The sequence below is a fragment of the Tachyglossus aculeatus genome, chromosome 6 (assembly GCF_015852505.1).
Source record: "Tachyglossus aculeatus isolate mTacAcu1 chromosome 6, mTacAcu1.pri, whole genome shotgun sequence".
Classification (NCBI taxonomy): domain Eukaryota; kingdom Metazoa; phylum Chordata; class Mammalia; order Monotremata; family Tachyglossidae; genus Tachyglossus; species Tachyglossus aculeatus.
Genome location: NC_052071.1, coordinates 31,711,032 through 31,723,558, shown reverse-complemented (window position 1 = coordinate 31,723,558; position 12,527 = coordinate 31,711,032). Strand labels below are relative to the sequence as shown.

Here is a 12,527-nt window from a genome sequence, read left to right as displayed (position 1 = left end):
TGGATATATCTATTTAGATCAAAGACTTTCCGAATACGGAGGGACTGTAGAGGTCACTTGGTCTTCAGCCAGGATCATATAGTTTAGATTCTTCTAATTTTTAAGAACGGAATTTCGGTGTTTAAGAATACCAAAAAATTCTTAATATCTTACCCAAATCCCTCGTTACAATTTACTTCCACTTTCTCTTATTTTTTTCCTCTGAAGATGAAAGGCAACTTCTCTTTTCAGGTACTTGAAGGATACACCCTCCCCTTTTTGGGGTTGGATAATTTTATTTCTTTTAACCCAGGACTTTTCCAATCCTTTGTAACTTTTAGCTGGTGAATCCCAAACTGGGCACGGTCTGGATGTCACTAATGTTGTAGGAGGATTACCTCATAATACTAAATTGCATAATGTCACTGTTAAACATCTCACTGTCCTTGCTTTATTCAAAAGTACAGGACTGTACTGGGGCTCATGGGCTGCTGCTTATCTACTTTGACCCCTATATCATATTGCCATACTTGTATCTATCCAACAGAGCTACAACTTGTTTTATATAATTTTCCCTTCAGATGAAATTTCCAGCACTTGTCCTTACTGGGCAGAGGTGCAAACATGTAAAGATTTAAGTTAGAAGATTTATTCTATAGTATTATGTACGAAGAGATTACTGTAACAGTACAGCATTGTGTGCATAGGCTAGGCTAGCATTCCATATTATCAACACAGGTGGATAATTTCAATTTCTGTGTGGCTGGAATAAACCTGCCAAGTCACTACTGCCTTGGGATTTCTGGCAACAGGATTCTCTGATATTACCCATGTTACAAAATCATCATCATCATCATCATCAATCGTATTTATTGAGCGCTTACTGTGTGCAGAGCACTGTACTAAGCGCTTGGGAAGTACAAGTTGGCAACATATAGAGACAGTCCCTACCCAACAATGGGCTCACAGTCTAAAAGGGGGAGACAGAGAACAAAAACAAACATACTAACAAAATAAAATAAATAGAATAGACACAGCAACTTCCCAATGCTGGTCTCTAAAGAACCAGTTAACCGCCTTCCCAGATAAAAAATTATAGTAATGACAAAACCTACTGAAGGTTTCTAACAGGGCAGTTTCCATCAATCCTAGCAGTCTACTTGCTTCTACCTTCTTTGCAACAGGTCAAATCATTTTTTTTTAATTCCACAGACAAAAGTGAATCCTCATCATCTGTATAGTCACACAATTAGATCTCCCTACATTAGCAGATCCAAACTTTTACATACGCAGCCTGGTTTAAATGTTCAATCTTTTGATTAATCTTTAATCTTCTGATTAAAGCTCAAGAATGAAAACGTGCAATTAAATTACAGGGAAGTGCTTTCATCTTATCGGTACTTTCGATTTCTGGAGGATTTATTTCCTAACAGTTCAGAGGCAGTTCACTTAGTCTACGGTTTTGCCACTTACATGTTCATATGAATATTAGTTGTTTGTCCTGTACCCGCATTAAATACTGAGATCCTCACAGCTACTCCCTTTATCATTCTCCCTCAATAGTTTGACCGGAATTGTTGGGAGGGGGATACTTTTTTCATCATAACTTACCATGGTTCAAAAATTGACCTTAGAAATTTAGTTCAAGATCAGTACCCAGTACTGAAAAGCAGAAATAAACAAATAAAATGCAATAAAGATGGAATTTGGCAATTTTCCACAGATTTCATTCACTCAATCGTATTTTCCATTAAGGAAGCATGATTTTACCCTTTCAAGGGAGGAGAGGGTGGATTTTAGTTATGTTGTGAAGGTGGGACCGGCAGGATTCAGTGATGGGATTGAATATGCGAACTGAATGACAGAGGAGTCAAGGATAACGCCAAGGTTATGGGCTTGTGAGAAAGGAAGGGTGGTGGTGTCGTCTACAGTGATGGGAAAATCAGGGAAGGACAGGGTTTGGGTGGGAAGATAAGGAGTTTGGTTTTGGACGTGTCAAGCTTGAAGTGATGGGAAGACATCCAAGTAGAGATGTCTTGAAGGTAGGAGGAAATGAAAGATTGCAGAGAGGGAGAGAGAGCAGGGCTGGAGAGGTAGATTTGGGTGTCACCTGCATAGAGGTGGTAGTGGAAGCCGTGGGAGCGAATGAGTTCTCCAAGGAAGTGGGTGGAGATGGAGAATAGAAGGGGACCCAGAACTGAGCCTTGAGGGACCTCCACTGTCATGGAGCAGGAGGCAGAGAAGCCTGCAAAAGAGGCCGAGAAAGAGCCGTCAGAGAAATGGGAAGAGAACCAGGAGAGGACAGTGTCAGTGAAGCCAAGATTGGGTAAAGTTTCGAGGAGAAGGGAGTGGTCTACAGTGTTATGGTAAGCATGTTGTAATGTTGGTTTTTCTCTTTTTATTGTGTCACCTTTCCTGCATGTTTGTTGCCAACTTACTGCCCTTATTCTTAGTCTGTGAATGCTTTGAGGGCTAAGGACCATAGCTAATTTTCATTTGATTACTTTTTCCCAACACCTAGTACACTGCTTTGCTAAATAAATGCTATTACCATCGCCACTACTATTACTTCTATGGCTCATGTCCTCAAGCAGGTTACATTCTATCAGGGGAGAAAGTTTTTTTGTTTTTGGTGGGGTTTTTCAGTAGCATTTACTAAGCGCTTACAATATGCCAGGCACTATACTAAGCACTGGGGTAGATACAGGCCAATCAGGTTGGACACAGACCATGTCCCACATGGGGCTCACAGCCTTAATCCCATTTTACAGATGAAGTAACAGGCACAGAAGAGTGAAATGATTTGGCCATGGTCACAGAGAAGACAAGTGGAGGACTCAGGATTAGAACCCAGATCCTCCTGACTAGCAGCCCTGCGCTCTATTCACTAGGCCTTGCTGCTTCCCTATCAAAAATTTTCAGTCTAAACCTACTGCAGGAAGAAGAAGAAAAGAGATTATGTTCATAAAATAGAGATTAAGTAATAGGGCATGCAAGATGGTCAAGAGTCGTATGCAGGTTCTGAATTTTCAAGTGTTCAGTACAGTGCTTTGCACACGGTAAGCGCTCAATAAATACATCCGAATGAATGAATGAGTGCTTCATACTCCATCTCTGTATTACCTTTGGCCATGAGCAAATTACTAATACCAGCCAGGTTTCTTTCAAAATATGCAGAATTTCTGAAATTGATCAACCTGACCCTCAAAATCAAAGCACCTCACCCATATACCGATTTCGAATGCAAGATTTGCCGAAAGAAAACTGAAGGGTTGCAGGATCAGAAGGTGGGAGGAAGCCTCCCTGAACTACGATGAAATGTTGAGATGGTCGGGGCCTTTTGGCTCTGCCTGAAGATATAAGGGCTAACCCTCCTAAACAGTTGTGAATTTTGATTTTTCCTACTCTTGTTTTGGAATTATTGATGCTGTTCTGTAATTCTTTCCCCCATGTCTGTCCTTCTCTCATTAGACTAGAAATCCTCCTTGGGCCAGCAGCCACACCTCAATCAACGCTGATGGATTCTTCCCAACATATAATATGGGGCTTCACACACTTAAATTCCTAATGAAAGCAACAGATTGGCTGTTATTTTGTCAATGAATACACACCTACTGTCAAAATTATGCACTTAAGTTAACGTGTTTAACTCTCACCCAGGTATTTCTAACCGTGCTAAAATGGAGCCTAGCTATTGATTTTCCACCAACTGGAATGTCTACAGAAAATACCTGAGTCCAAAAGAATCCCCTGGCATTTTCTGTTTTCTGAATACATAATTCGAAAGGGTAAATTGTTACTGGAAAATATCAGTTCAGGGATCTTACCGTCTTTGGTCTTTGCAATAACTGCTGCACTTTCTTTCTCTGAGGTTGGTGATGCCCCAGGCTCTTGGCTTGGGACTTCTTCACCTTTATCCTTTGGCTTTGAATCTGCCTCCGATTTTTTTTTGGTAATACTGGGTGTGAGTGGGGGACGCTGGACAGGTACTGGCTTATAAACACTGGAGGGAGACGGTGGTCTTTGTTTCAAAACACTAGGTGAAGGTGGACGATTCCTTTGAATATGCCTGTTAGGAAGGGAGAATAGCTCAGAAAATAAACATCCTAGAATTTGCTTACCAATCCGTGCTTATTGATACGGTCCAGTGCATGCTAATTCTATTAGTGAACATTTCAAAAAGGAAACGGTACATCTCTACAAGTCTTCCGGATAAAGAATACACCAAGAAACTTACATTTCTAAAAAGTATACTTTCACACTAAAGTACACTGCACTTACATGATTTTGAAAATATGAAAGAGCGAATATTTAATTTTAAGAAACAACTTGTGAGGAACAACTTCAGCTGGTTACTCACTTAACAGTGGAAGGTGATGGAGGGCGCTTAGCAACATTAGCTGGGGAAGGCGACCGCCTACGAGCTGATAGGGATGGTGAAGGTGGACGCTTCGCAGTAGGAGCTGGTGACTGCTTGTCCATTTCTGATTTCTGAGCGAAAGAACAGAATTTCCCACTGAATAGCAATTGTTTTAGATACTACAAAAATCCGCCAATTAAAATTGGGTTGTTTCTTAAACAAGGTTTTCTCCCAATTGCTTTGAGTTGCCTACTCACTGCTTTTTAAAAATCCAGATTTAAGAATCGTTAAAGAAATTGCACAGTTCGGTAGCAAAGAAAAGAGGGCGATGATTGGGGTAAAAGAGCAAGGTAAAAAGAGCAAGGGCACATTACTTGGAGGAAAAGATGAGGAGGTGGATTTCACAAAGGGGGTGAAAAAATGAAAGGTAATGAGGAACGTCTGGAGGCAAATGAAGCACCCTCAAAGTGACCAGATTACTACCATTCTTCCAAAAAAATTGAAAACCCCAAAACCCACTGCATAAACGTTAAGTTCACATTTGCACGGAGGTATCCTTTTAGACTGTGAGCCCACTGTTGGGTAGGGACTGTCTCTATATGTTGCCAATTTGTACTTCCCAAGCGCTTAGTACAGTGCTCTGCACATAGTAAGTGCTCAATAAATACGAATGATATCCTTCCTTGAAAATTAGCATGCCAAAACTACAGGCTATTACAGTTTTTTGGATCACCCTAGCCCATTCTTTCCCCTCATCTTCCTGCTTGCAGTCTGGATCTTGCCTTTGACTGTCTGCTTGTACCAGAAGATGACAGGGCAAATTCAGATCAATAACAATAATAATAATAATAATAATGGCATTTAAGCGCTTACTATGTGCAAAGCACTGTTCTAAGCGCTGGGTCAACCAATCTGCTTCTTGGTAGCAAAAGGAAGAGGCGAAGGAAGTGGTGGCCCAAATGCTTGGATGGCCAGTCAATTTCACTCACCCACACTTGTTTTGTACCACTGAATTGTACTGCCAGGTGATTTAATTGGACAGATTGAAATCCGCTTATCATGATAAGATCACTCTTTCTTGATCCGCTCCCGTTGCAGAGGAAAGATCCCAAGCCCTTCAGTGCGTGGACCATCCAAACCAACCTGAATGGAATCCGCAGCGCTGGGCTCCACTGGAGAGGCGGTGCTCTTCAGCCTGTCGATGCTGCGGCTGCGCAACGGCATCTTCTGAGTTTGCAGCGGATGCTGGAAGGTACCGGCTGCAGCTGAACGAGGACAGAGGTGAAATTCTATAAAGTTAGGAATTTGACAAGACAAAACAGAGAACCGAGTGCACAGCGTAAGAACAGGAAAAGAGAAGGGAGAGAGAGAGAGAGAGAGAGAGATCGTGTTGTTAGAAACCATAGAGACCGCACAGACACACCTCACAGGAAGTGCATACTGAACAGGTAATGGACACGAGACACCACCACCGCATGATTAGTACTTCAGAAGCAGCAAGAGTAAAATCACTGTGAAGCTACAGGTTTATTTACTGAAGATAAAAATAAAATGCTTTCTAATTTCACCGGATAAACCTTACTACTCAATTCAAATTCAAAATTCAGCACTGAGAATCATTTTAACACAAAAATACTGAATTTGGAATATTTCTCATGTCCAAAACATGTAAGTCCTGTCAGGAATCATACTCCATAAGTACATCGTATATTGAAGATGTCTTTGTTAGAATACATGGCAAAGTTTCCAACAAGACTCTAAAATTGGTCACATTACACTACTTAGTAGTGATGTATTTCCTGTCTTAAAGCAAGCAATTCTGTGAAAATATTTTAGTTTTTCTTCTGTCCATATAATCAATCAATCGTATTTATTGAGCGCTTACTATGTGCAGAGCACTGTACTAAGTGCTTGGGAAGTACAAATTGGCAACACATAGAGACAGTCCCTACCCAACAGTGGGCTCACAGTCTATACATTCTTAACTACTTCTATATGTCCATATACATGTCCATATACATTAAGAATGTCCATATACATTCTTAACTACTTCTAAGTAAGCTAGTAAAATGGTTGGATGGCATGTCTACTAAGGTTTAATGGGTAAATTCCAGGTCTTTTCAGTGATATTGGCCTTTTTTTCTTTATTAAATAATCAACTGTGATTGTGGTCCATTACTAAAATAATTTTAAAACTGTTATCTGATGACAATCGAAGTATATAGAAAATATGAAGTACTACAAATGGCAAATGAAATTCTCAGATCATTAAAATCTAACAAAACACTAAATTTTGAATGTCAGCCTATGAGGAAAAGAGTCTTGGTGAAATTCAGATGCATTTTTTGATCACTCTAAACTTTTGCGGAGAAAAGATTTTATTCAAATACCTACGACATTGAAAAAACAGAATTGTGATTTGAACATCAATAATTTTGCTTCAGTTGGTCAGTCATACAGATAGTTGTAGGAATTTAATGGAAATCGTTAATTTGCTTCTTAATAATACTGATTTGATAAGCCCAAAGTGTTAAGAATTGTTTTGCTTAGTGTAAAAGAGAGATTCATCTTGTAAAGAAAAATACTGCACGGCATTAAATAAAAAACTAGCACACAGAACTAGATGAGAAGCAAGACTAAGCTCCAGGAAGGTTTGCAATAGTTTAAAGTGTTTTTTTGTGTGCGCGTGTGTTCTTTCTATTTAAAATAAGGGAACAGCACAGAATTAAAAGGCAAAAACAGGACAGAAGGTGCACTTTAAGACGGTGAATGTGTAAAACAAATCTGGAATGGATACTAAAAAATTCAATAAAAATAACAGGAAGTACCTACAATAAGTTTTAAAGTGACGTACCTAGTAGATTCTATGCCTTACTCTGTCATCATTGAGAACCTCTGGTGCACACTTGGATCATTTATTTTTCCTAATCTGAAATGTCTTGTGTTAAATTTAAATTCCAACAGTTCCCTCCATTTCTTTCTTTTATTGAGGAAGTGGATAGAGAGTATCCCTTGCTTGAAATGACTCATTTCGGTCCTTCTAGGACTTTTCACCTCCTGGGTCTTAAATCAAGTACAGGTTAACAGACCGAAACGAAAGGGCCTTTCATGATTCCTACGATCTGTAACCACTTACAATTTTCAATTTTAAGTCACAACGTAAAATATCAAAGGCTGATATTAAGGGCGCTTGCAAAATACAGACGCGTGACGATGACTGAGTCCAACGCAGCATTGTTAAGTGATTATTCTTAGTTGAACAGCACATACTAATATTCTCAAGCTTCTACCGTGTGCCTGTTACCTGGGGGATCTTTTCCATCAGACGATAATGCAGCAGCACTTTTACTTCTAGCTAAAGAGGCCTGTGTGGGAGCGAGGAGGCGACTGATTACACTACTCTCCAGAGGGTTGATCTGAGAGCGACGAGCTGAATGACGGGAAAAAATCATAAAGGATTTCAACATGAAGTCACACAACAAAAATGTGAAACACGGAAGAGCAATGCTACGAATGATAATAGCTTCAGCAAAAAGGGAGGTTGCAGGCACAGCAAACAAATAAACACCAAGGGATTAAGCACTGCATCTGGCAGGACATTTGTTGCCCTTGGGTACAGTGTTAATGAAGCAGCTAACTAAAAAAAAGGAACTAAAAATTCCCAAGATGAACGCATCAAAATGAAGAAAAGCTGTCAAGAAGATGACTGCCCTGTAGTGTGTTGAAATCTTTTGAAGATTTGGACTTCTTCAAAAAAAAAAGTCCATAATTTATATAATCAATTAATTATATCAATGTCTGTCTCCCCTTCTAAACTCCTTGTGGGCAGGAATGTGTCTACCAACTCTGTCGTATTGTGCACTCCCAAGTTTTTAGTACAGTAAGCACTCAAATGCCATTAATTGAATGATGGAGATACAGACACACACAGAGAAGCCCAATTACTTTATGTAAATGTTAGTTGCTATGAAATGTCCTCTTAGATACAATTTCAAACACACAACTGATTAGTAGAAGTAGGAAGATAGAACAGTCAAACCTATTTGAAAGGTTAGAGTTAGAAAAAGGTTTTTAAAACAATCCATTCTAAACTGGTAAATCAACAGTTATTTAGGCAGTAGAAAGCAAGATTTTGTCACCCTTTAGTAACGTAAAAACAAGAACAAAATTTAAAATCATTTCTTCTTTAAAGAAGGGATGCAGCAGTAAAATTAGTACAGAATTACATCAAAATTAATAAATTAGTAAGATACACAACACTACCTTCACTTACAATCATCTTCTTTAAGATCTTGCTGCAAGTAGCTAGGTAGATAAGCTATTTATAGCAAGATTTAAAAGGATTTACTTAAAGGCAGCCTTAATTGCTTCTTTCCCCCAAATAGCATTACTGTATACTTTCTAAATAAAAATGTGGGGGGAGTGGGGGTGTTTCCAATTAGAGAAGGACAATTGTGCATCTTCTTTAGAGGAGTATGTATAGTATTTGTGTTTACAAATAACTACACACCATCTGATTTTTCTTTGTTACCCTTTTTCTAGTTCTGAGAAGAATTTGTTCTTACTACCTACTGAAATCAAAGATGAGCTGCTATTTTGATCTGTTCCTCCTAGAGATTAAGTGAAGAGGAACCCTGTTTTTAACAAATTGCTTCCTGTGTTGGCCATTCCTTTCTATTCCACATACTTATTTCCCCAACACTTCACCAAAGAATTCACCATGCTACATTTCCTCCAATATTATATAACACATCAATTTAAATTGGTTTACTCTTCAAAGCAGTTTCTTGTAAATTTTTCTGCCACTGACACTCCAAATAAAATTAAACACCTACATTCGGATAGAATCAGCCGCATTTATTGAGCACTTGCTGTGTGCTCAAGCACTGTACTAAGCACTTGGGAAAGTGCAGTAGCTAGGTAGACACATTCACTGAAATGACGATTTTGCAAATACGAATTGATACTCACTGGACTCTCGACACTTCATTTTGGTGAATTTTTAGAGCAAAAATAAATGCTACTCCAGTTCAAGTAACCCACAATAATGATGGTAAGAATGATGGTATTTGTTAAGCGCTTACTGTGTGCCAAGCACTGTTCTAAGCGCTGGGGGGAATACAAGATGATCAGGTTGCCCCACGTGGGGCTCACAGTCTTAACCCGTTTTACAGATGAGGTAACTGAGGCACACGGAAGTGAAGTGACTTGCCCAAAGTCACACAGCTGACAAACGGCAGAGCCGGGATTAGAACCCATGGCCTCAGACTCCCAAGCCTGTGCTCTTTCCATTGAGCCATGCTGCTTCTCTAACAATCTCATAACATTCTCTCCATCGTAGTCCCCTAATTTTACAAACGTGAAACAAACACCCAAAAAGTGGGAAAACATTTCCTGCACCTTTCTGTTCCACCTGAGAAACTTTGGGAGGTGGCAGCTCAGACTGCTGGGGAACTTTGTTATTCAATCTGTTTAAAGAAGCACTTCTCTTTTGGGAACCTGCAAGTGAAAGTTTAGATTAGTATTGCAATTAAAATGTAATGAAATCACTTCAAAACTCTCCAGTCAACAATGTGATTTTTAGCAAAAATCACAGTGCCTTTCAATCATCTACTTGATTTATCGATCCTTCGAAAGCAAGCTATAAAAAAGGGTTTAATATTAAAGCAAATCTAAGTAAATTACATTGTCTTGGGTCTGATTTCTGTTGCTAGGAGTGACAGAGAAAAATGGCTATAAATTTAAAATGGAAATATACCGTGACAGATTAGATTTTATAATTCATTAGAGGTGGATGTGTTGCTCTCGCTAAATTAAACACACACATTTCAAGAAAATCAAGCAATCATGTAATTTAAAAATATATACAAAAAAATCTATTGTCTAAAAAATGTGATTAGTTTAACTATCAGAGCCAAAATCTTTTACATTTGAGGAATCAAATAAATACTGTGTCTGCTTAATATGCTAGTCAAAGCAGGCAAGAAGTAAGAAGAGCATCCAATATTTCCTGAGCCCGAGAGCATATGCCATACCGGAGTTTTCACTGAGATTTTTCAGAACCAACCGTCATCCAAAAATACTCTAATAAAAAAATTAAGCTTCAGAAATTACTCTTTCAGTTATTTCTGGCAAATAGAATTAACTGCCTCAAGTTCACAAGTGCAAACGTTCCAAATTTTAAAATACAGGGGGCTTCAAAAACAGGCTAGGGCTTGCAAAACCTGTTAAAGTATTTAACATAATGGAGAAAATGCTTGGGAAAAGGTTTACGTCCTACAAAAAGGTCACGGGTCGAAATAATTATTTAGTTTACCAGGACATTTTAAAATTCAGTTTGAAAACTAGAAAACATTAAAAACAGTAAATTCTATAGTGTGATTTCCGTTGCTGGTGGTATTTATTGAATGCTTACGGCGTGCAGTGCACTGTACTAAATAGATGGACGAGTACAACAGAGTTGGTAGGCATGTTCCCTGCCTATAAGGAACTTACAGTCTATGGGGGAGATGTAATAAAATCAGTTAAGGATAGGTACATAAGTGTTATTTAACGGAGTGACTATCAAGGGCTTAAAGGGTACAGATACAAGTGCAGAGGGGGATGCAGAAGGGCGCGGGAATGAGTAAAATGAGGGATTAGTAGGTGAAGGCCTCTTGAAGGAGATGTGCTTTTAGTAGGCTTTGAAGGTGGGGAGAGTGATGGTCTGTCATATCATCATCAATCGTATTTATTGAGCGCTTACTGTGTGCAGAGCACTGTACTAAGCGCTTGGGAAGTACAAGTTGGCAACATATAGAGACTGTCCCTACCCAATAGTGGGCTCACAGTCTAAAAGAATGCCAGATCAGAGGGAGGAGCGTTGGCAGAGAGTCAGTAGCTGGATAGATGAGGTTGATGTATGCAAGTAGTTTGGCCTTAGAGGACTGAAGTTCGTGGGCGGGCGGGTGGGCTAACAGTGAGAAGCAGTGTGGTTTAGTGGAAAGAGCACGAGTTTGGGAGTCAGGGGTCGTGGATTCTAATCCCGGCTTCGTCACTAATCAGCTTTGGGACTGTGAGCCCCAAGTGGGACAACCTGATTACCTCGTATCTACCCCAGTGCATAGCACACAGTAAGCGCTTAACAAGTACCATCATTATTATTATTATTTAAAATCAATGGTAAGGAGTTTCTGTTTGATAATAATAATAATGATGGCATTTGCTGAGCGCTTACTATGTGCGAAGCACTGTTCTAAGCGCTGGGAGGGGATAGAAGGTGATCGGGTTATCCCACGTGGGGCTCACAGTCTTAATCCCCATTTTACAGATGAGGGAACCGAGGCCCAGAGAAGTGAAGCGACTTGCCCAAAGTCACACAGCTGACAAGTGGTGGAGTTGGGATTAGAACTCATGACGTCTGGCTCCCAAGCCCGGGCTCTCCCCACTGAGCCACGCTGATGCAAATAGACAACCACTGGAGGTTTCTGAGGAGTGGGGAGTCTGAACCTTTTGTTAGACAAATGATCCGGGTAGCAGAGCGAAGTATGGACTGGAGTGGGGAGAGGCAAGGAGGTCAGCGAGGAGCCTGATGCAGTTGTCAAGGCAGGGTAGGATAAATGCTTGGATCGGTGCAGTAGCAGTTTGGATGGAAAGGGAAGGGTGGATTTTAGCAACGTTTTACAGGTAGAACAGATGGGATTTGGTGAAAAAACTGAATATCTGCATTAAATGAGAGAGAAGTGTTGAAGATCATGTCAAGGTTTATGTATGGGCTTGTGAGACAGGGAGAAGGATGGTATCTATTGTGATGGGAGAGACACAGGAAGGAAACATCCTGGGTGGAAAGATGAGGAATTCTGTTTTGGACATGTTAAGTGTGAGGTGCTGTGGGACATTTCCTCCTCCCTTAAGGGTAGGAGGAAATGAGAGACTGCAAAGGAGACAGGGCAGGGCTGGAGAGGTAGATTTTGGGATCAACCACGTAGACGTGGCAGTTGAAGCTGTATGGGTGAATGAGTTCTCCAAGGAAGTGGCTATAGATGGAGACTAGAAGGAGACCCAGAACTGGGCCTTGAGAGACTCCCAGAGTCAGAGGATGGGAGGCAGAGGAGGAGGTTTTGTGAAGTAAACTGAGAGGAAGCGGTCAGAGATGGGACAAGGCGAGGACTCTGTCAGTGAAGTCAAGGTTAAATAAGGTTTCCAAGAC

At 40.1% G+C, this 12,527-nt stretch overlaps 1 protein-coding gene across 8 annotated transcripts in view; it reads right to left on the bottom strand.

Moving 5' to 3' along the window:
- The window catches only part of MAP7D3 (MAP7 domain containing 3), a 39,714-nt gene that overhangs the window by 15,521 nt on the left and 11,666 nt on the right, over positions 1-12,527 (bottom strand). For 3 of the 8 annotated variants that reach the window (XM_038748162.1, XM_038748163.1, XM_038748160.1), the window contains 5 exons: positions 9,740-9,838; positions 7,644-7,769; positions 5,483-5,628; positions 4,340-4,470; positions 3,807-4,048 (listed from right to left, as the gene is read on the bottom strand). In XM_038748162.1, the coding sequence (XP_038604090.1) occupies positions 3,807-4,048; positions 4,340-4,470; positions 5,483-5,628; positions 7,644-7,769; positions 9,740-9,838 (744 nt within the window). The remainder of the gene's footprint in view (positions 1-3,806; positions 4,049-4,339; positions 4,471-5,482; positions 5,629-7,643; positions 7,770-9,739; positions 9,839-12,527) is intronic. The other 5 variants (XM_038748161.1, XM_038748164.1, XM_038748165.1 and 2 more) reach the window with 5 other exon arrangements.